The sequence below is a fragment of the Pipistrellus kuhlii genome, unplaced genomic scaffold, assembly GCF_014108245.1.
Source record: "Pipistrellus kuhlii isolate mPipKuh1 unplaced genomic scaffold, mPipKuh1.p scaffold_m20_p_50, whole genome shotgun sequence".
NCBI classification, from domain to species: Eukaryota; Metazoa; Chordata; class Mammalia; order Chiroptera; family Vespertilionidae; genus Pipistrellus; species Pipistrellus kuhlii.
The window spans coordinates 2300466-2324152 of NW_023425552.1; the positions used below are offsets into that span (position 1 = coordinate 2300466).

Below are 23687 nucleotides of genomic sequence, written 5' to 3' on the forward strand. Positions count from 1 at the left end.
TGCTCGCTTGCCCTTCAGCACTGCCGACTGGGACAGCACCCGAGGGACCCCCCCCCCCCCAAACCTCGCTCCCTGATCCTTTGTTCCCGCGACTCTCCCCCCACCACCACCTTCCACCTCGTCCATCAGATGGAGTCCCCGCGCGCACCATTTCTCTTCTGCCCTGAAACTCAGTCTTCAGATGTGTTCACTATCCACCTCTCCCTTCTGGGTTTCATCCCTATGCAAACTATTTACTATTCACGTTTTAAGTTTTTTGGGTTTTTTTTTTGGGGGGGGGGGAGCACGCAGGGTAGGCTAGAAGGCTGACCAGCTCTGGAAGAGACATTGAGAGACTATCTGATTTGAAATATCATTCTGTGTGTTTCATGGAAAACCTGACTGTTCATGTCCTGTTTCTTAGTTTAAAATATCATCATGAGATAGAAGACCTCGGTGGCTTCACATGCATGGATCCGTTCCATCCATTCATTTTTAAAATATTTTATTGTGTTTGTTTTTTTACAGAGAGGGATAGAGAATTAGAAACATCGATGAGAGAGAAACATCCATCAGCTGCCTCCTGCACCCCCCCCCACACACACACTGGGGACGTGCCCGCAACCAAGGTCCATGCCCTTGACCGGAATCGAACCCGGGACCCTTCAGTCCACAGACTGGCGCTCTATCCACTGAGCCACACCGGCCAGGGCCCATCCCCTCATTGTTAACTGTGCAGGAACATCCCTCGCCCACTGAGCTTTGGTCCCACCGGGTTTAACTCCCCTCGTTTTTGCGAGCTTCCGCCCGGGTCACACGGAGTCCCCGGATCCGTAGGACCTGGCGGTGCGGAACCAGGTCTCCTCGACGGCCGCCCGGCCCAGGGCGAGCATGCGCTGCAGGTGCCTCCACCCGGTTTTCGCCGTGATCATGAGGTACTCGGCGTTCTCGGGGTGCAGCCGGCAGGAGTGCGCGGCCATGACCAGCGACTGGCAGAAGCGCCCGCACACGAGCAGGAACAGGGCGCCCCGCTCGGCCGGCGTCAGCGGGACGACGCTCTCGAACCCCGCCAGCACGTGGCCACCCACCCCGACGGGGTCCCGGCTCTCGATCATCATGTACATGATGGCGATCGCCACCTCGAACACGTAGCAGCCGTAGCTCATGTCCTCGAAGTCCAAGATCCCGGACACGCGGAAGGCGGGGTCCCCGGAGGCCGGCTCGCAGGGCTCCACCAAAATGTTATGGTCGTTGAGGTCCCCGTGATTGATACCTGCGAGGAGAACAAAAAGCAAGTGAGGCCGAAACCGGTGTGGCTCAGTGGGTAGAGCATCGGTCTGCGGACTGAAAGGTCCCGGGTTCGATTCCGGTCAAGGGCATGGACCTTGGTTGCGGGCACATCCCCGGTGGGAGGTGTGCAGGAGGCAGCTGATCGATGACTCTCTCTCATCGATGTTTCTAGCTCTTTACCCCTCTCTCTTTCTGTGAAAAATCAATAAAATATATTAAAAAAAATAAAAAAAATAAAAAAGCAAGAGAGGCGACAACCATCGTTCAATACCCCGGTTCAGCCCTAACCCATGTGGCTCAGTGGATAGAGCGTCAGCCTGCGGACTGAAGGGTCCCGGGTTCGATTCCGGTCAAGGGCATGGACCTTGGTTGCAGGCACATCCCCAGTGGGGGGTGTGCAGGAGGCAGCTGATCGATGACTCACTCTCATCGATGTTTCTAACCTTCTATCTCTCTCCCTCTCTGTAAAAAATCAATAAAATATATTTTTTAAAATAAAAAAATACACATACCTCTGACTATAAGCGGCAAAGGGTCCCAAGGTGTGCCAGCTGTGTTCTTTATTTTTTGTTAATATTTTTTTATTGGTTTCAGAGAGGAAGGAAGAGGGAGAGAAAGAGAGAGAAACATCCATGATGAGAGAGAATCATGGATCAGCTGCCTCCTGCACACCGCCCCCCAATAGGGATGGAGCCCACAATCAGGGCATGTGCCCTTGACCGGAATTGAACCCAGGACCCTTCAGTCTGCAGGCTGACGTTCTACCCATTGAGCCACACCAGCTAGGGCACCGGCTGTGTTCTTTATTTTAACCTCGGATTTCCAAGAAATCTGTTCTGACAACTATTCGGTAAAGCTATGCTGTAACGCCAAGCTTTTCCTGACCATTTGAAATTTGACAATTTTTTAAAAAATATATTTTTATTGACTTCAAAGAGGAAGGGACAGGGAGAAACACCAGTGATGACAATCAGTGACCGGCTGCCTCCTGCACGCCCCCTTCTGGGAACGGAGCCCACAACCCGGGCCTGTGCCCTGACCGGGAATCGAACCCTGACCTCCTGGTTCCTAGGTGTTGAGGCTCCCCCGCTGAGCCAAACCGGTTTCGGCCACGCTGACACCTGACGACGCAGACATCAATCAGGACGAGGTACTCACACTCCCGGAAGTGACTGAGCTTGGCCGTGACCTCGTTCTTGAACAGCCGGATGACCCGCTCCACCATCTCCCGGTTCGGACCCGGGCCCAGGGCGTCCAGGTACGGCTCCAGGAGAGGCACGTTCCTCAGGTTCCAGATGAAGTCCTCCCGGCGGAGGCAGCTGAGCTGCGGGTGGTGGAACTCCTACCTCGAGAGCAAGAAACGCTTAGGCCAGCCCAAACCGGTGCGGCTCAGCGGAGAGAGCGTGGGCCTGCGGACTGAAAGGTCCCGGGTTCCAATCCGGTCAAGGGCATGGACCTTGGTGGCGGGCACATCCCCAGGTGAGGGGTGGGCAGGAGGCAGCTGATCCATGATTCTCTCTCATCGATGTTTCTCTCTATCCCTCTCTCTTCCTCTCTGTAATAAAATCAATAAAATATATATATATTTTTAAAAAGAAACACTTAGACCAGTGGTCGGCAAACTCATTTGTCCACAGAGCCAAATGCCGACAGTACAACAATTGAAATTCCTTTTGAGAGCCAAAATTTTTAAACTTCTTCAAACGCCACTTCTTCAAAAACAGACTCGCCCAGGCCGTGGTGTTTTGTGGAAGAGCCACCCTCAAGGGGCCTAAGAGCCGCATGTGGCTCGCGAGCCGCGTTTTGCCGACCACTGGCCTAGCCGGTGTGGCTCAGTGGAGAGAGCATCAGCCTGTGGACTGAAGGGTCCCAGGTTCGATTCCCAGTCAAGGGCACATGCCCAGGTTTCAGGCTCAATCCTCAGTGTGTGTGTCGGGGTATGTGTGCAGGAGGCAGCAGATTCATGATCTGCTCTCATCACTGATGTTTCTATCTCTCTCTACCTCTCCTTTCCTCTCTGAACTCAATAAAAATATATATATATATATATTTTAAAAAGAATCTCTTTGGTATTAGTATATTAAAAAAAAAAATAATAATAATATAAAAGCACACCCAGACAAATAAAAAAATGCTCACACACAAAACAAAACCCCAAGCCTGCCGAAACCGGTGTGGCTCAGTGGATAGAGCGTCGGCCTGCGGACTGAAAGGTCCCGGGTTCGATTCCGGTCAAGGGCACGTACCTTGGTTGCGGGCAAATCCCCGGTAGGGGGTGTGCAGGAGGCAGCTGATCGATGTTTCTCTCCCATCGATGTTTCTAACTCTCTATCCCTCTCCCTTCCTCTCTGTGAAAAATCAATAAAGTATATTTAAAACAAACAAACAGAGAAAACCCATGCCTCACCTCCAGCGTCTTATCCAGGGTGGCAGCCAGCCTCCCGATCTCATACAGCAGCCGGGGGCCGACGGGGACCTCGGCCACGGGCCGCCCCGGGAGGAAGGTCAGCAGCCTCACCAGGTGGCTCTGGGTTCGGGAGCCGCAGTCTGGAGGGGAGGAAGGACACTCCCGTCAAAGCCGTCTCAGAAGAATCAGAGGCCCCCCCCCCGCCCCGCCTCTGTCACCGTCACTGCCAACAAAATCGGAACTCGCAGAGCGAGAGAGAGAAAAAATGTGTGCTGACCTAACACCATCAGCGGGATCTGCGGGGCAGGCTGAGAGGACGGAGCGAGGCGGTCAGCGCCCGCTCGGCGTGGCTCAGCGGTGGAGCGTTGACATATAAACCAGGGGGTCAGGGTTCGATTCCCGGTCAGGGCACAGGCCCCCAGTGGGCGGCGTGCAGGAGGCAGCCGGTTCATGATTCTCTCTCGTCATGGATGTTTCTCTCTCTCTCCCTTCCTCTCTGAAATCAATACAAATTTTTTAATTAAAAATATATATATATCGTTTACTCAGGACATCCTAGGACCAGCAAAGGCTGAGATTAGGACAGGAAGATGCTGGTGGCATTGGGTCCCGTAGGCAAGTCTGACCATAAGCCGAAACGGGTGTGGCTCAGTGGCTAGAGCGTCAGCCTGCGGACTGAAAGGTTCTGGGTTCGATTCCTGTCAAGGACAGGTACCTTGGTTGCGGGCACATCCCCAGTGGGGGGTGTGCAAGAGGCAGCTGATCGATGACTCTCTCATCGATGTTTCTAACTATCCCTCTCTCACTTCCTCTCTGTAAAAAAATCAATAAAATATATAAGAAAATAAATTAATTTAAAAAAAGATAATTTACTGATTTTTTTACAGAGAGGAAGGGAGAGGGAGAGAGAGAAACATCGATGAGAGAGAAACATCCATCAGCTGCCCCCTGCACGCCCCCCACCGCGGATGGAGCCCACCACCCGGGCCTGTGCCCTGACCGGGAATCGAACCCTGACCTCCTGCTTCCTAGGTCGACGCTTAACCCCCGAGCCACGCCGGGTGGCCGGGCCGACGAGGAGGCTGTTCTCGATGTTTCTGCTTGGGACCCAGACCCACTCCTGTGCACAGACTGGCAGCACCCATGGGTGGGGGTGGAGGGATCCCCTTACCCACGGACACCAGCGCGGCGACGCCGCCGCCTCTGGCCGGCCGCACGGAGGCCGTGGGGAAGCCCGCCTGGTGCAGGAAGGCGACCGCGCGGCTCTGCACGTCGATGAGCTCGGGGGTCCTGCTGGCCTCCGCGTTGCTGATCTTGAGGACGAACTCGGCGGGGCCCCCCGCCAAGGGCGCCCGCACGTGGAAGTTCTGGTCGTCGTAGCTCGGCAGCGGCCGCACCTGCGACGCCGGGAGCCCGAACTCGGCCTCCAGCAGCGCGCGGGCCTGCGCCGCGCTCAAGGCCGGCTTGGCCGAGGCCCGCGGCCCCCGGTCGGCGCCGCACGACGTCATGGCGGGAGCACGGCCTGGAGGGGGGAGCCAGACACGTAACGGACATATTAACGGCCGTGATTTCACAGCCTGTCCGCTTAGTGATGTCAGAGAGGAAGGGAGAAGGAGAGAAACATGCGTGATGGGAGGGGATCACGGGTCGGCCGCCTCCTGCACGCAGCCCCACACGGGGGATCGAGCCTGCAAGCCTGGGCAGGGGCCCTTGACAGGAATCGAACCCGGGACCCTTCGGTCCACAGGCTGACGCTCTATCCTCTGAGCCGCACCAGCTGGGGCCTTTTTTTTAGCTTTATGTTGCTCAGTCCATTAAGTTTCCGGAACTTCTCCCTTCCGTGTTTTTTTTAATTATTATTATTATTATTGATTGATTGATTTTTTAGAGAGGAAAAGAGAAAAATAGAGAGTTAGAAACGTCGATGAGAGAGAAACATCGATCAGCTGCCTCCTGCACATCCCGCACTGGGGATGTGCCCGCAACCAATGTACACGCCCCTGACCGGAATCGAACCCGGGACCCTTCAGGCCGATGCTCTATCCACTGAGCTAAATCGGCTCCGGCTTTTCTCATATATATATATCTCTTGCCAAAACCGGTGTGGCTCAGTGGATAGAGCATCGGCCTTCAGACTTGAAAGGTCCAGGGTTCGATTCCGGTCAAGGGTATGTATCTTGGGTTGCAGGCACATCCCCAGTGGGGGGTGGGCAGGAGGCAGCTGATCGATGTTTCTCTCTCATCAATGTTTCTCTCTATCCCTCTCTCTCTGTAAAAAATCAATAAAATATATTAAAAAAATAAAATATATTTCTTTATTGATCTCAGAGAGGAAACGGGGAGGGAGAGAGAGAGAAACATCCATGATGAGAATCGCCCTCACTGGGGATGGAGCCCACAACCTGGGCCTGTGCCCTGACCGGGAATCCAGCTGTGACCTCCTGGTTCCTAGCTCCACGCTCAACCACCAGCCACACTGACTAGGCCCATAAATTATTTTATTCTTTTATTACATTTTAAAAAAATATATTTTATTGATTTTTTTACAGAGAGGAAGGGAGAGAGAGAGCGAGCCAGAAACGTCGATGAGAGAGAAACATTGATCAGTTCCCTCTTGCACACCCCCTACAGGGGATGTGCCCGCAACCAAGGTCCATGCCCTTGACTGGAATCGAACCCGGGACCTTTCCAGTCCGCAGGCCGACGCTCTATCCACTGAGCCACACCGGTTTCGGCTTATTACATTTTTTAATTTTATTGATTTTTTTACAGAGAGGAAGGGAGAGGTACAGAGAGTTTGAAACATCGATCAGCTGCCTCCTGCACGCCCCCTGCTGGGGATGTGCCTGCAACCAAGGTACATGCCCTTGACTGGAATCAATACAGGCCCTAAGTCTGCAGGCCGACGCTCTATCCACTGAGCCACACCGGTCAGTTCCCCATCAATTATTTTAAACTCACTTCCCATCCTGAAGCTCTGTTTCCAGGGACGGAACGCAGACCAGGAAAGCACCTCAGTCCGCTCGCCCAGCTCCCCCCTGACCCACTCCCACCAGCTTTACTCACCGGGGACAGTTAGGCCTGAGAGGGAGCAGTATGAGCTTTGCCCAAAAGTACAGACCAAGTCAGAGCAAGAACTCAGCTCCCGAGATCCCTGATCCGCGACGACGTCCTTTGGACATATTACCGTTCGTTTGAGTTAAAATGTAATTTCCAGCCCGGCCGGCATGGTCCACTGGCTGAGCATTGACCTATGAACCAGGAGGTCGCAGGCCCAGGGGGAGGGCTGGATCCCCAGTGTGGGGCACGCAGGAGGCGGCCGATCCATGATTCTCTCTCATCATGGATGTTTCTATCTCTTTTTCCCACTCCCTTCTTTGAAATCAAGAAAAAATATATATTTTTTTCATTTCAGAGAGGAAGGGAGAGGAAGAGAGAGATAGAAACATCCATGATGAGTATCATGGCTCAGCTGCCTCCTGCACGCCCCCTACTGGTTAGGAGCCTGCAACCGAGGCATGTGACCTTGACCGGAATTGAACCCAGGACCCTTAAGTCGGCAGGCCAATGCTCTATCCACTGATACAACACCAGCCAGGGCTAAAAAAAATATATTTTTAAAAAGAAAAGTATAGTCAAAACCGGTTTGGCTCAGTGGATAGAGCGTCGGCCTGCGGACTGAAAGGTCCCGGGTTCGATTCCGGTCAAGGGCGTGTGCCTTGGTTGCGGGCACATCCCCGGTGGGGGGTGTGCAGGAGGCAGCTGATCGATGATTCTCTCTCATCAATGTTTCTAACTCTCTATCCCTCTCTCTTCCTCTCTGTAAAAAATCTATAAAATATATTTTTTAAAAAGACTTAAAATTTTTTTTTCTTTTTTAATATATTTTATTGATTTTTCACAGAGGAAGGGAGGGGGATAGAGAGCCAGAAACGTCGTCGATGAGAGAGACACATCGATCAGCTGCCTCCTGCACACCCCCCACCGGGGATGTGCCTGCAACCCAGGTACATGCCCTTGACCGGAATCGAACCCGGGACCCTTCAGTCCGCAGGCGATACTCTACCCACTGAGCCACACCGTTTAGGGCAAAGTGCTTTCTTTTTAAACTTAAATTTGCTTTTTTTTTTTTTTTAATTTTTTTTTTTTTATACAAGGACCCCAAACTATGGAACTAACGGCCCAGATCAAGTCAGTTCTGGAAAGCAAATAAACCCAAGGACAGGTGTTTAACCAGCGTCTCCCGCGTGTGCGGAGGCGGCGAAGGGACTCGAATCCCACAGGTGGCTGGTCGGCGTCCCCTGCCAACGGGCGGGGTTTTCCTCAGCCCCCGAGAGAGTGCCAGCGCCAGGCCTCCTGCCAGGGGCCGCACCTTCGGCTCCCTGCTCTGTGCAGGCCACGCCAGGCACGCCGCCCCCCCCCCCCTCGCTCCCCACGGTCCCAAAGTCCAGGAGTTTCTGCCTTGGCACCTGCTCCAAAGCTGGCCTCCGGCACCTGCCACTCCTCCCAGGAGAGCAGGAAGTCAGAGGCCTGCACCCAGCACCCGGCCCAGGTGGAACCGAGGACAAAAGGGGTGCCTTCTCGCCAGAGGCTCCCGGAGCCCGGCCAGGTGGAGGGGCTCAGGGGTTGAGCGCTGACCTCTGAACCAGGAGGTCACAGGTTCAATTCCCGGTCAGGGCACAGGCCCGGGTTGTGGGCTCCATCCCTAGAAAGGGGGCGTGCAGGAGGCAGCTGGTAGCTGATTCTCTTTCATCACTGATGGTTGCTATCTCCCTCTCCCTTCCTCTCTCTGAAATGAATAAAAAATACGATCCCCAATGGGGGGCGTGCAGGAGGCAGCCGATCCATGATTCTCTGTTCATGGGTGTTTCTCTCTCTCTCTCCCTCTCCCTTTCTCTCTGAGATCAATAAAAATACATTAAAAGAGTAAAAAACTGCCCTAACCAGTGTGGCTCAGTGGATAGAGCGTCGGCCTGCAGACTGAGAGGTCCCAGGTTCAATTCCAGTCAAGGGCATGGACCTTGGTCGCCGGCACATCCCAAGTGGGCAGCGTGCAGGAGGCAGCTGATGGATGTTTCTAACTCTCTCTCCCTCTCCCTTCCTCTCTGTAAAAAAAAATCAATTAAAAAAATATATATTTAAAAGTAAAAAACAAACAAACAAAAACGGGGGCTCCCCGGCCTTTAACCCCAAAGGGCACAGGAAGGCAGGGGAAGTCGAGTCTGGTTTCAAGGACAGCGCTCCGAGGGGCTCCCGCTGGGCTGCAGGGGGCTGGGTGCTGGGGACCCAAGGCGCAGGGGGCACCCACCCGGGTCGGTCACGGCGCTGAGGGTGCCAGGTGCACGGACCGCACCCCCGTGGGGTCCCCACGCTCCAGCCCTGGGGTCAGGGAGGAGGAGGCACCGACCCCCCGCCCTTCCCCCGTCCCCCCGCCCCCCCCAGCCCGCTTACCCTGCGCACCCGCGGTCCAGGCGGCGGCCGCTGCCCAGCAGCCCGGGCTGAGGGCGGACCTCGCGCGGGCGAGGTCTCGCGTGGTCAGGTCCCGCGCGGCCAGGTCTCGCGCGGAGCAGCAGCCACTGACCTGCAGCACCTCGGCCCGCCCCAGCCCCGAGCCCGCGACCCCTGACTTCTGATTGGCTCCTTGAGAGAACCCCCGCCGCCAATCAGCGCGGAGGAAGGGACGGCGAGGCCCCGCCCCGCCCTATCTAGACTTCGCAGGACGAGATTAGGCCGCTGATTAGCTCTCCGCAATCTGGCCCCGCCTCCCGGGCGCTCACGTCTGTCAAAATCTGGACGCCTCACGTCACTGGGATTCTTGTTTCTGATTGGCTCTTCGACATTCTGTCCCGCCCCCCCTGTGAGCCGGGCTTCCGGCTATTGAGTTGCACGGAGCAGCGGGCGCGGGCCCGGTAGGAGGTTGGAAGGACCGTGTTTTCTAGGGATCGGAGGTGTCTGGGCGCCACCCTTTCTCCTTTCCCTCCTTCCCGCGGGCAGTGCGCACCCCGGAGGCCGCCTCCGGACCCCGGTCCCGGGAGGTCCCGGCGGGCGGGCTGGCTACCTCTGCACCAGCCCCAGCTCCCGGGATCGTGCTTGCCGATGGGAGGTTTCCGGGGGCGCAGGGCCTGGACTACACACACCGCACCCCATTCCCTACTCTTCCCGAGCCCCTGACTTCACTATACCGGTTGGAAAGGAGGCGGGAGGTTCCCCAGGGGCGGGCCAGTAGTTGGGTCAGAAACTGGAGCCCGATTCTCTCCTCGCGGGGAAAGGGCAGAAACACGTGACTTCCAGGAGCCTGCCCGAACATCCCGAGTAGAGGCCGTAATATTTGGTAACCCTCATCATCAAGGACAACCAGGCTCTGACGGACAGCTGGATGCACTCCGCAGCCCACAGCACCTCTGAGGGGGGGGGATCTTGCACTGGGTCCTTGTTTTTTGTAAATGCTCGGCCCCCACGCTTTTATTCCTGTTCTCTATCAGGATGTAGTGCCCTCGGTTTTCTGGGACCCTGACTGACTCGGATGTTTGCCAAACCTCTGCTGAGGGCGGGCCTTCACCCCTTTGGATTTGGGTCTTAGCTCCAAGCAGCAGGCTGCCTTTCTGCAGTCCCATTCTTTACCATCTCTTCCCTCTGGGCTGAGACCAGCTTTTTAATTTTTATTTTATTTATTTATTAATATATTTTATTGATTTTTGACAGAGAGGAAGAGAGAGGGATAGAGAGTTAGAAACATCAATGAGAAAATCATCAGCTGCCTCCTGCACGCCCCCCACTGGGGACGTGCCCACAACCAAGGTACATGCCCTTGACTGGAATCGAACCTGGGACCTTTCAGTCGGAAGGCCGACGCTCTATCCACTGAGCTAAACCGGTTTTGGCCAGCTCTGATTTGGTTTCCAGTAGCCAGTCTGACTCCTGGCGGGTTGGTGAGGGTGCTCTGCTTACCTGTCCCTCGGGCAACGCGTGAATTCTCCCCCCTCACCATGTTCACTTTGTCCTGTTCTTTTTTTAAAGTACATTTTTATTGATTTCAGAGAACAAGGGAGAGAAACATCAACGATGAGAATCATGGATCAGCTGCCTCTTGCACGCCAGTTTGAGGAGAAAATTGTAGATGCCATCCTATTTCTCTTCGTTAGGTGTTTTGTTTTCAGTCACCACAAACTATTTTATTAGAAGAGTCCAACATGTGATAATACAATTTTCTTTATTAAAAATAATTTACAGCATCAATAACATATACACAATTGTCATCCACAGAACTTCGCCTCCAATAGATTTCCATACAATACTTAGCGTCATTGAACTTAAAACTGCTACGCGGTGTTGTTGGCTTTATGATTGACAATCCGGAGTTGTGTGAGTGAGACGTGTTCGGGGGGGGGAGGGGGGGTTCACATGCTGTGGGGAGTCCCTCTCCTTCCCCCTAATCACAGCACCGAAACCCAAAGGCAGAGGAAGGCGTCTTAACCACAGGGAAATGCCCATCAGTCCATCCCTCCCCGCCGGCCGCTCGCCCGCGGAGGCCATGCAGTGACCGTGCGGGCGATGGCCTGGCCTCATCGGGCCGGAGCCGCACCGGCCCCCTCAGAGCCACTGCAGCCTTGGCCACGGGTCACGTGGACGTCTGGAGCCTTTGGCGTAACCACGCAGCTCAGTGGTGGGCGCCGTTCTCGCCGACCAAAGGCACGGACATGGCGACGCTCTGCGCCTGTGCTGGAACGTCCTTCCCACAATCGCCAGATCGAGTTAACAAAGGGGGTAAGACAGCGACGATCACCAGGCGCCACGTTTCCGCACACCCAGCGTTTGGCTGGAGGCAGAGCTGTCAGTACGCACGGACACATCTGTTCCCGCCCCAGCCGACGCCACGCTGACCCAGCCTTTTGGTTCAGAGAAGGAGCCCCGATTGTGTTCCTGACACACAAGGTTTGCCGGCCTCTTTCTGGGCGAGGCAGGTGGGAATCGAAGTGCTTAGTTCACAGCTTGCTTTTCTGTCTTCACCTCCTGGATCTGATGTTTGTGACCCCCCGCCTCTGCCTCAGACCGTATAATATCCCGAAACCCAATACAGATGCCCGCCCCAACCCAACCTGGAACTGCCATTTCTTCAAACCCTGCCACGGGTGTTTCAACACCCACCATTCTCCATCCCAACTCGTTTTCATGTACATCAGGAGCACACGGGCACTGACAAATACTCAGGACGCTCTGCTCTGAGCACCAGGCAGCACCTTTAATGTAACAGTCTGAGCACGTGCTCCTAGACTGACTGTGCTAAGGCCTCAGCTTTGCACCCACTGGGGCAGCACCCCGGCATCTCAGAGTCAGGAGCCCTCTTCCTGTCCCGTGACCCCCTGCTGAAGTGCAGCAATGCATCAGGTCACAGGAAGGATCTTAGGCGAGAAACATGCAAATCACCTCTGCCACCCACGGAGGTTAATCTTTTGACTTAAAAAGGGGCATGGCTGGGACTTTCTGAAATTCATTACCCAGGCTGCTGCTTAAAAGCTGGCCCGCTTCTTGGAGACGGAGCCCTCGAGGGGGGAGCCGACGCCTCTGGAGAGGACTGGGGTCAGCTTTGGTCACCACAAAGGCAGGACCATCCCCCGCAGGTCAGGAAAACACGGATTCAAACCACAGGACATTGACCTGAGCCACTAGCTAACAGCCAACCCTTCCCACGCCCCGGCCGAGCAGCCACACGGCGGGGGCAGTGTAAATCAGCTGAGCAGCTCTGAGCGGTGGAATCTGTTGGCGAACCCCAGCTCCCAGCTCCCGGGGTGATGGCACCCCAGTGAGTCGCTGCCTCCTCCCCTCAGCCGGCTACTGAGCCCGGCCAGAGGCTCCGCCGAGAGTGTGAGGGCTGCACGACACTGTCGCTGTCGCCGTGCGGGGCTGCAGGGGCTGGGCGTGGAGGCCTCCCCCGGCCGCCCGGGCTCAGTCTGCACCAGCATCGCCGGAGGAGGGACTGGTCCACCCGTCCGTCTGACCCAACCCGCACAGCGTCAGCCGCAGCGCCACAGCCTCCGCGATGCCAACGGAACAGACCACCCGGGGCTCCGCACAGCAGACTCCGACGTCAGTCCCGCCTGTATTTACACTCGGTGAGGACGCTCGGACTCACCTCTCGTCCGCCACGCACGCATGCCGAGCCCAGCAGTGTGAATAGCACCATCGAAAGGATTGAAAATCAGAGTTCATTCTGCAGCTACGTGCCTCGGGGCCTCCCTCCCGCAGGAGCCGGGCGTCGGAGTGTCCGCGGTTCCGTTTGGGGGTCCCGGGCAGTCGGTACTAGGAGAATTTCCGTGCCACAAAGTTTAACAACCCCCCGTGCTTGTACAGCGTTACCTCCACGTCGTTCTCAAAGGCGGCGACCACGCTGAACACTTTCCCGGCGCTCGTCTGGGAAAGAAGAGAGACCGCGTGAGGGCGGGCGGGCGGGCCCCGCGTCCCCCGCGAACCCCGCGGCCTGTCCGGGACACCTCCTGCTCGCTCACCACCCCATGCCCCCCGCCTCGGCTCCGGACACACTGTCGTCCCCGGTTCTGAAGGGCCACACGACGGCGCCTAGAACACGAACCCAGTCCCTCGGGTTCTGACTGTGAGCCACGTCCATCTGCTGACTGCTCCCGTCCATCTCCCGTCCAACACTCACCGCACAGACACCCGCTCCCCCTCCTCTGCCCCGACAGCCAGCCCTGCCTCCCCGTTAACGTGGGGTCAGGACAGAGCTGGGCGGAGGCGGCCGCTGTGCCCGGCTCCCCGTCTCCCCCGACGGCCAGGGGCCGGGTACCTTCACGCTCAGCGTGGCTCCCGGAGACAGCTCCGCGGGGAAGGCCAGGGAGAAGGTCTCGCGGCCGGAGAGGCCCAGGGTGGCGGCACTCTGCCCGGGCAGGAACTGCAGGGGCGCGATGCCGATGCCCACCAGGTGGTCCTTGTGGATCTTCTCGTAGCTCTCCGCCAGCACCGCCCGCACGCCCTGCAACACACCGCGTCAGCCCGCCGCCCTGCGGGGCCTTCCCTGCGCCCTGTACGGGGGAGCCTCTGCTCTGGGTCCGAGCTCCGAGCCCACACTCCGAGCATCCGGACGGAGCCTTTTACAGGCTGCTCTGTGCCCGCCAGGGTGGGCCTGGCCCAGGGGCTCCTGCCTGTCCCCTCCCGAGATGCCCCTACAGCCAGGATCAGGGAAGGGGCCGCTGAGAGAGCTCGGTGCCCCGCAGGGAAGGCCCGGCCCACCCAGACCACAAGGCACCGGGACCTGCGGGCTCGGCCGAAGCCCCGCCTGGGTGCTGGCAGCCCTGCCCCGTCCTGGCCCCCGGGAGGAGGGCCTCCCCGGAGAAGCAGCCGGAGCAGCTCCAGGCCCAGCTCCTCACCGTCCACGCATCCCTCCCCCCCACACCCTCCCGCCACCCACCACACACGGTGCGTGTCTGTGCGAGCCTGGGCCCCGAGAGGGGTTTCCGCCCCCGGGAGCGCCCCGTCCTGCTCTGAGACGAGGACTGGCCCAGGAGGGGAGGGGCCTCTGGGTCGGAGCGAGGCTGAGCCGGCCCCATCGCCCCCGAGCACCGCCCACGCCGCCCAGCCCGGCCCAGCCCGGCCGCGCCCCCTGCGGGTCAGCCTGCAACTGAGCGGACAGCAGGGACCGCCTGCGACGGGGGAGGCCCAGAAGGGAAACAGCGGGGACGAGGGCGTCTCAGAAGGCAGGCAGGCTGCCCGATCACCACCATTCCCGGTCCTCGGGAAAGCCCAGGAAGAGGAGCTGCAGCGCCCACCACCAGGCTGTCCGTTCAGGGCGCGGGGAGAGGACGAAGCCTCCCGCACACGAGGCGGAGCCGGCGAGCCGCCTCCGGCCACACCTGCAGGCACCCGCTCCTCCCGCCGCCTGAGGGGGGGGACGCGCGCACACGTGCCACGGCCCGTGCTCCCCGAGGAGCCGCCTCAGGAGCCGCTCCCCGCCGGCAGGCGGGAAACCGAGTAGAAAGGCCTGCGCCTCCTGGAGCAAGTCCGAGACGGGGGAGTGCCAGGGGGCCGGCACAGAAAGCTGCTCGTGCGGACACACCACTCCCCGTTTCCTCAAGTAAGAAAAGGCCGCCCTGGCCGGGGTGGCTCAGTGGACAGAGCGTCGGCCTGCGGACTGAAGGGTCCCGGGTTCGATTCCGGCCAAGGGCATGGACCTTGGTTGCGGGCACATCCCCAGTGGGGGGTGTGCAGGAGGCGGCTGGTGGATGTTTCTCTCTCATGGACATTTCTAACTCTCTCTTCCTTCCTCTTTATAAAAATCAATAAAATATATGTAAAAAAAGAAAAGGCTGCTGTGGGCTCAAATTTGGGGATTAATGCAACTAGCTTATGTAAGATCACCCGGAAAACCCGCACACGTTATAGGATAAGACAAGCCCCAAAGCCCAGGACGGCGGCGCCTCGGGGAACAGAACCCGGGGAGGGGCAGGCTGGGGAGGGGCAGGCGGGGAGAGGAAGGCGGGGAGGGGCAGGCGGGGAGAGGGAAGGCGGGGGAGGGGCAGGCGGGGAGGGCAGGCGGGGAGGGGCAGGCGGGGGAGGGGCAGGCGGGGAGGGAAGGCGGGGGAGGGGCAGGCGGGGAGGGGAAGGCGGGGAGAGAAAGGCGGGGAGGGGCAGGCGGGGAGGGGCAGGCGGGGGGGGGGCAGGCGGGGGAGGGGCAGGCGGGGAGAGGAAGGCAGGGGAGGGGCAGGCGGGGAGGGGCAGGCGGGGAGGGGCAGGCGGGGGAGGGGCAGGCGGGGGAGGGCAGGCGGGGGAGGGCAGGCGGGGGAGGGCAGGCGGGGGAGGGGCAGGCGGGGGAGGGGCAGGCGGGGGAGGGCAGGCGGGGGAGGGCAGGCGGGGAAGAGGCAGGCGGGGAGGGGCAGGCGGGGAGGGGCAGGCGGGGAGAGGAAGGCAGGGGAGGGGCAGGCGGGGAGGGCAGGCGGGGAGGGCAGGCGGGGAGGGGCAGGCGGGGAGGGGCAGGCGGGGAGGGGAAGGCGGGGGAGGGCAGGCGGGGGAGGGCAGGCGGGGAGGGGCAGGCGGGGAGGGGCAGGCGGGGAGGGGCAGGCGGGGAGGGGCAGGCGGGGAGGGACAGGCGGGGAGGGGAAGGCGGGGGAGGGCAGGCGGGGAGGGGAAGGCGGGGAGGGGCAGGCGGGGGAGGGCAGGCGGGGGAGGGCAGGCGGGGAGGGGAAGGCGGGGGAGGGCAGGCGGGGAGGGGAAGGCGGGGAGGGCAGGCGGGGAGGGGAAGGCGGGGGAGGGCAGGCGGGGGAGGGCAGGCGGGGGAGGGCAGGCGGGGAGGGCAGGCGGGGAGGGGCAGGCGGGGAGGGCAGGCGGGGAGGGCAGGCGGGGAGGGGCAGGCGGGGAGGGACAGGCGGGGAGGGGAAGGCGGGGGAGGGCAGGCGGGGAGGGGAAGGCGGGGAGGGACAGGCGGGGAGGGGAAGGCGGGGGAGGGCAGGCGGGGAGGGGAAGGCGGGGGAGGGCCGGCGGGGAGGGAAGGTGGGGGAGGGCAGGCGGGGAGGGGAAGGCGGGGGAGGGCCGGCGGGGAGGGAAGGCGGGGGAGGGGCAGGCGGGGAGGGGAAGGCGGGGGAGGGCAGGCGGGGAGGGAAGGCGGGGGAGGGGCAGGCGGGGAGGGCAGGCGGGGAGGGAAGGCGGGGGAGGGCAGGTGGGGAGGGGCAGGCGGGGAGGGAAGGCGGGGGAGGGCAGGTGGGGAGGGGCAGGCGGGGAGGGACAGGCGGGGAGGGGAAGGCGGGGGAGGGCAGGTGGGGAGGGGCAGGCGGGGAGGGACAGGCGGGGAGGGGGAAGGCGGGGGAGGGCAGGCGGGGAGGGGCAGGCGGGGAGGGACAGGCGGGGAGGGGAAGGCGGGGGAGGGCAGGTGGGGAGGGGCAGGCGGGGAGGGACAGGCGGGGAGGGGAAGGCGGGGGAGGGCAGGCGGGGAGGGGCAGGCGGGGGGGGGCAGGCGGGGGAGGGCAGGCGGGGAGGGGAAGGCGGGGGAGGGCCGGCGGGGAGGGAAGGCGGGGGAGGGCAGGCGGGGAGGGCAGGCGGGGAGGGCAGGCGGGGGAGGGGCAGGCGGGGAGGGCAGGCGGGGAGGGCAGGCGGGGGAGGAAGGCGGGGGAGGGCAGGCGGGGAGGGCAGGCGGGGAGGGCAGGCGGGGGAGGGGCAGGCGGGGAGGGAAGGCGGGGAGGGCAGGCGGGGGAGGAAGGCGGGGGAGGGCCGGCGGGGAGGGAAGGCGGGGGAGGGCAGGCGGGGAGGGAAGGCGGGGAGGGCAGGCGGGGAGGGAAGGCGGGGGAGGGCCGGCGGGGAGGGAAGGCGGGGGAGGGCAGGCGGGGAGGGCAGGCGGGGAGGGAAGGCGGGGGAGGGGCAGGCGGGGAGGGAAGGCGGGGGAGGGCAGGCGGGGAGGGGCAGGGGGGAGGGCAGGCGGGGAGGGCAGGCGGGGAGGGCAGGCGGGGAGGGCCGTACCAGCAGGTAGGGCCCCTTGGCCGCCCAGTCTCGGGAGCTCCCGGCGCCGTACTTCTTCCCCGCGAGGATGAGGAGTGGGATGCCCTCCCTCTGGTACAGCTCCGCGGCCTCGAACACGTCCAGCTGTGGGCAGACAGACAGACAGAGTCACCCCCTCCCGGCCTCCCGCTCCGCGGCCTCGAACACGTCCAGCTGTGGGCAGACAGACGGACAGAGTCACCCCCTCCCGGCCTCCCGCTCCGCGGCCTCGAACACGTCCAGCTGCAGACGGACAGACAGACAGACAGACGGACAGAGTCACCCCCTCCCGGCCCCCGCTCCGCGGCCTCGAACACGTCCAGCTGCGGCAGACAGACAGACAGACAGAGTCACCCCCGCCCAACCCCTCAGCCCGGCCCCCGCTCCACACGCCCCTCACCGTCTGCCCCGACGGGAAGTGGATGGTCTTGGGAGCCGGTTTCCCGATGAACTTGTTGAAAAGCTTGATGTTTGCGAAAGTGCCTCTGGTCATGACGGCGTCGTTGCCTCTGCGGGCTCCGTAGGAGTTGAACTCCCGAGGGGTAAGGCTGCAAGAAGCCAGGAATAGCAGCACTTACTGGAACGCACTTTATTAATCACGGAAAACTCCCAGCCTCTACGCAAGGAGGGAACACGGGACAGCCAACGCCCAAGAAACTCGGCGGATCTGCACGGACACGCCCAGGTCCTTTCTCTAGGAGACGGGCCGGGCCCTGACGATCACCAATAGCAAAACAGCAAAAAATAAAAACAAAGGCAACAAAAGAAGTTGCGGCTTCCTCCTCTCAGGCAGGCAGTTAACACCGCGGCCCCTGCCCGTCTCCCTTCCTGTGCTGGTTTGTCCCCATCAGGACCCAAATGCGGTTCACAAATGCATCCCATTCATCTCACTCCCTTGTGTCTCCTCGTCCCATGTTTTCCCGAAAATAAGACATCCTCCGAAAATAAGACCTACTTACAGGTTTCCTTCTGAGTGAAATATAAGGCATCCCCCCGAAAATAAGGCCCCCCCCAGGCTAACCATGAGAGATTTGGTCAACTGATTCTGAAAGAAATGGAGTCACAAGAAATTCACCAGGAAATTCAGGAACTGGATTGTTAGGACGATGTTCCAGAAGAGGATGACACGATTGTCATTGAATAAATGCGTAAATTCTTGCTACTGTAGGATTCACAGTGTGTCTGGTTTGTGTTGACAACTACCGTACTACCGTACCGTATACAGGTAATGCATTTCCTTTATTTTCGTTTAACAATAAATGTGCACCGTATTCTTCTTCATGGAAAAATAAGACATCCCCTGAAAATAAGACCTAGCGCATCTTTGGGAGCAAAAATTAATATAAGACACTGTCTTATTTTCGGGGAAACAGGGTACTTCAAGGCATGGTTTTCTGCCTCTCCATGCTGTCCTCACACTCAGACTCCCGCCCCTGCACTCTTACACACCAACTAGAGGCCCGGTGCTTGGAAATTCATACACTGGAGGGAGGGTCCCTCAGCCTGGCCTGCCCCCTCTCACAGTCCGGGAGCCCTCAGGGGCAGGAGGCAACCCGGCCATCAGGGGAAGGTGACGCCCCATCTCTCCTCTGCTGCTGCCACTGCCGGCAGCGCCAGCCTCGGCCGGCCCTGGTTAGCTGGGCCTCGGGCGGCTCTGGGCAGCCGGGCAGCTGAGGGAACTGGGCACCGCCATCTTTGTGAGGGTGTGATGGTCAATTAGCGTCCTCCCTCTTTATGTCAGACAAGGCGTGGGATCAGTGGTGTGGCTCAGGTGGCTGGAGTGGTGCCCCACACACAGACAGGTGGGTGGGGGGGGTGTGTGTTGGTTCTTGGTCGGAGCACACACCCAGGCCGCTGGTTCAACCTCCAGCCGGGCATCTACGTGTGGCAACCAACCAATGTTTCTCTCTCTCCATCCATGTTCCTCCCTTCCTCTCTCTAGAATCAATGAAAAACTCCTCCTGAGTGAGGACTGAAAAGCTCACCTGGCTTTTGACTTGATCCCAGCCCCAGGAACCTGCCCTTGCACTCTACAGCCCAGCCCACCCAGCACATGGCAGCCTGCCCCCACCCAGGAGGGCGGCGAGGCCAGCCCCCGGCCTTTACCAGGCGGGCAGACCAAGCCCCACCCGCTGAGCCACACCGGCCACGGCCACGGCCACGGCCACGCTGACCTGCAGGCTCTGGGCAGAGGCAGGTGCGCCGCCCCCCCCCCCCCCCCCCCGTTACAGGGTGCCCCGCCCCGGGCGCACCCACCCTCTGTGGGTCAGGTACTTGGCGGCAGCGCTGCTGCGGGCGATGCTGCCCGCGGGGGAGATGTGGTCGGTGGTGACGGCGTCGCCCAGGTGCAGCAGGACGTGCGCGTTCTCGATGGGCGGCGGGGCGGCCGGCTCCCGGGTCTGGAGGGGGGGAGGGGAGGCGCTGAGCTCCGCGGTGTCACTCACCGGCCGAGAGAGGAGGGACGGCTGTACTCACCAGCCCGTCGAAGAACGAGGGGCACCGGATGTACGTGGACTTGGCGTCCCACGGGAACAGGACCGAGTCGGGCGCCTCCAGGGAGTTCCACCGCTTGTCGCCCGTCTGGGGGAGCGGACAGAGGGTCAGACAAGAGGCTTAGGCAGCGGTCACGGGAATGAAACTACTCAGGCTTCCCCATTTCCTGAGGAAGGCGAACAGCGCATTCTCAACCATCGTGGCACCCTGGCTGGTGCGGCTCCGTGGATAGAGTAGGGGTGTCGAACTCAATCAGAGAAGGGGCCAAAATCTAAAATCCAGCCTAAATCGCGGGCCGAATGGTTTACTGAACAGTCATAAACTGTCATTGTGATGGAAACGCAGCGGAGTGCAGTGATGACAGCGCGGTGCGGGCCACATTGCAAGGCCTGGCGGGACGGATTTGGCCCGCGGGCCTTGTGTTTGACACATGTGGGATAGAGCATCAGTCTGCAGACTGAAAGGTCCCATGCCTGGGTTGTGGGCTCGATCCCCAGTTGGGGGCGCACAAGAGGCCACCGATCAATTGTTCTCTCTCATCACTGATGTTTCTATCCCCCTCTCCCTTCTGCTCTGAAATCAACAAAGACATATTTAAAAGAATAAAATAAACCATCATGGCATTCCCAGGAGGAATAAAGACTTCTCGTCCAATCTCAGCACGCTGTATTTGCAGGAACACCTTCAGAGTTAAGTTTTATTATAAACTGAACATGAAAGGCTTCAGAATCCACCCTGACCAGGTGGTTGGAGCATCAGCCCATCTACCAACAGGTTGTGGGTTCGATCCCCAGTCAGGGACCCACCTAGGTTTCGGTCCCGTGCCCAGTTGGGTGAGAAAGGGAGGCAGCTGACTGATGTCTCTCTCTCCCTCTAAAAATCAATGACACATCCCACAAAAAAACAAAGCCTTAATGAACGCGAAGGAAGCTGGAGGAGCTAGAAAGATCCGCACACGCTGCTGAGGAGTGAGCATGCTGTGTGTGTGTGTGAGATGTATGTTTGAATGTGCTGTGTATGAGCTGTGTATGCTGTGTGTGTGCTGTATGTGTGTTGTGTGTGTGCTATGTCTGTGTGTGCACGTGTATGTGTGCTGTGTGTGTGCACGAGATGCTGCTCACTGTGAAGAACAGGACAGAAAGGCCTCTGCTTTGAGATGTGTCCCTCCACCTCCCTGTGTATCCGTCCTCCCCAACCACACGCCAGTGCCCAGTGCTCAGCTCCGAGGCCCTGCAACGCCCGAGCTGGACCTCAACGTCCCTGCTCCGTGCTCACCGCCCCCGCCCCCAGCATGGCTCAGTCCAGAGCCAGCCTTCTGATGATGACATGCCTCCCTCTCAGCTTCCCAACACTCCCCACGATGCTCCCCACCACTAAACCCCGAGCAAAGAGCAAAGACTGCCTTTTATCACAACTCCCAGCGACTCCCCCAGGCCGCCCCGCCCACCGACTGGGAAAGTGTGACTCTGAGCCCAGGCATGTGACCACCTGTAACCTCCGCTCAAGGCCCTTTTCAGCCCTCCCCCCTAAAACTGCAGCGTGCCCCCCATTCTGCACAACCGGCTCTTTGTCCTGTGTTTTCATCTGTACCTTCCACAGCCTGTACCGCTTTCTCACACACGGTGTGACTTCCCTGGCCGTTCTGCACTATCACTACCTCCTCTCCCAGGAGAACCGTTTTGTGCACAGACACACGCTGACCTCACAGCATGTACTCGGTAAACAGGAGTGCACCGATGCCCTTTCTGCCTCCTATTTTTTTTTTGTTGTTGTTTTTTTTTTAAAATATATTTTAACTTTTTACAGAGAGGAAGGGAGAGAGATAGAGAGCTAGAAACGTCGATGAGAGAGAATCATCGACCAGCTGCCTCTTGCACACCCCTACAGGGGATGTGCCCGCAACCAATGTACATGCCCCTGACCTGAATCGAACCTGGGACCTTTCAGTCCGCAGACCGACGCTCTACCGCTGAGCCAAACCGGTTTTGGCTCTGCCTCCTGTTTGTATTGTTCATGCTTGTGTGCGCATACACCTTTGGGAGATGTTTAGGGATCTGACCCCTCTGAGGAGAGGGAGTGGGATGTCACTGCACCCAATTCTTTTGAATTCTGAACCATTTCGGTAAGAGTGACAAGCAAGGGTAGTGTACGGTGAGAGAGAGAAACATCGATGAGAGAATCATCATCGATTGCCTGGTGCCTCCACACGCCCCACACTGGGGACTGAGAAACCCGGGCGTGTGCCTGACCCGGAACCAGCCAGCGACCTCCTGGTTCGGGGGCCGATGCTCAGCCGCGGAGCCCCGCCCGCTGGCTGCACTGCTGTAAGCGCCAAAACCAACGCCCGTCCTCCAAGCTCTGCTCTCAGATTCCAGATGTACGACGACCCTCGCGTTCGGACCGCGCAGGCCACGTGGCGCCCGGAGCCGCCTGGACCCCCAGAGAACACGCCCGCGCCGGCCACGGGCCCCGAGCTGACCTCCATCCTCTCCTTCAGCGCCTGGAACACGGAGCACAGCACCTGCTCCTCCTCCACCCGCTGCACCTCCTCTCGGCTGGGCCAGATGTCCTGCAGGTAGACGTGCCTGCCGGCGGGGTCCGTGCCTGGCGAGACACGAACACAAACCGTAACTCCAAAGCCCGGCCACGGGTAGGGAGGCCCCGGACTGGGCACAGCGCATGTGCAGTCCTCAGCTTAGCCCAGCCCAGCGCCAGGGCTGTGCCATGCCTGAGGCACATGAAATGCTAACTGCTAGGTCCTGGCGGGGAAAGATCAGAAACACGCGTCTCATAATAAGGTTATTAATGTTAACGGAGGCTCAGGAGGGATGGAAAGCGTGTGGAGCTGTGACTGAGGCAGTCACTTCCAGAGAACAGTGAGCAGGTAGTTCTAGCACAGCCCCAGACACACCACCTAACAGGTTCATGTTATTCTGCAATAGAACTGGGTGCTGTGAGAACAGTAAGGGGGTCACTACTGGCTTCCAGAAAACTCGGTGGGGGCTAGTGTGGTCTGCTGGAATGATTTCAGAGGGCGGGTCCTGTGAACCAGGTATTCTCAGGAGCCGGACGGTTCCAATGCTGAGCCTCCGCCCTCTGACTGTCGGTGTGATCTGAGATGCATTTAACAGGCCTGTTTCTCGCCTGAAGAGTGAGTTTCAACGGCGGTGCATGTGACCTGCTGGAACCCGGGGCAGGTGCGGGCGTACCGAGGGGCTCCGTCTGGAAGTCTATGCTCACGGTGCCGGCGATGGCGCACGCCACCACCAGGGGCGGGGAGGCCAGGTAGGTGGCGCGGACGCAGTCGCAGAGCCGCCCTTCGAAGCTCCTGCTTCCGGACAGGACGCCGCAGGTGACCAGATCGCCCTGAAACACAGGCCGGGTGAGGGGCGGCCGGGGGCAGCCCCATGGGGACACGAGCGAGCCTTCCCTTCTAAAGAATCACTCTGAGAATCAAAAGACGGGCCTTCTGGTTATTTTAGGGTGGACGGTGCGAGGACTAGCGCCTATAAACGCATCAACAGACGTTCCCGGTGAGTTAACGGCAGGCGCGTGAGGAGGAGCCGTTACCTGTTTGACGGCGCTCAGGACGGCCTCGGACAAGGGCCCCGTGTTCCCCACGCACGTGGAGCAGCCGTAGCCGACGACCTCAAACCTGCGGCAGAGAAGCACCGGGTTGGCAGAGCACCGCCACGCGTGCGCGAGGGGCAGTCAGCTTCCTCCCGCGCCATAACCTGAGGAGTCGTGACTCAGACCAGCCTGCCGTCCCTTCCCCTCCCGACCTGGGCCGAGGCCGCCCCCTGGCTGGCTGCCCACTGCCCACAGTAGGAGGGGCACGCCCAGAGGAGCACACTTGGGACTGGCACGCCCAGAGGGGCACACTCAGACAAGCACACCCGGAGGGGCACACTCAGAGAGGTACACCTGGAGGGGCACACTCAGAGAGGCACACCTGGAGGGGCACACCCGGAAGGCACACCTGGAGGGGCACATTCGGATGAGCACACCTGAAGGAGCATATTTGGACGGGCACACTCAGAGGGGC

At 59.9% G+C, this 23687-nt stretch overlaps 2 protein-coding genes across 3 annotated transcripts in view; both read right to left on the reverse strand.

Annotated features, from left to right (window-relative positions):
* Positions 1–581: 581 nt before the first annotated feature.
* HYKK (hydroxylysine kinase) lies at positions 582–9292 on the reverse strand. The gene is made up of 5 exons (XM_036415623.2): positions 9128–9292; positions 4848–5198; positions 3677–3816; positions 2428–2611; positions 582–1252 (listed from the first exon to the last, which is right to left on the reverse strand). The coding sequence occupies exons 2-5, from the start codon at positions 5182–5184 to the stop codon at positions 792–794; spliced, it is 1122 nt and encodes a 373-aa protein (XP_036271516.1). The 5' UTR covers positions 5185–5198; positions 9128–9292; the 3' UTR covers positions 582–791.
* Positions 9293–12129: 2837 nt separating this feature from the next.
* Positions 12130–23687, reverse strand: part of IREB2 (iron responsive element binding protein 2) — a 39442-nt gene continuing 27884 nt past the window's right edge. For both annotated transcript variants that reach the window (XM_036415609.2, XM_036415608.2), the window contains 9 exons: positions 23213–23297; positions 22852–23008; positions 22122–22246; positions 19625–19729; positions 19406–19548; positions 17550–17697; positions 17132–17254; positions 13476–13661; positions 12130–13084 (listed from right to left, as the gene is read on the reverse strand). In XM_036415609.2, the coding sequence (XP_036271502.1) occupies positions 12974–13084; positions 13476–13661; positions 17132–17254; positions 17550–17697; positions 19406–19548; positions 19625–19729; positions 22122–22246; positions 22852–23008; positions 23213–23297 (1183 nt within the window). In that variant the 3' untranslated portion in view covers positions 12130–12973. The remainder of the gene's footprint in view (positions 13085–13475; positions 13662–17131; positions 17255–17549; positions 17698–19405; positions 19549–19624; positions 19730–22121; positions 22247–22851; positions 23009–23212; positions 23298–23687) is intronic.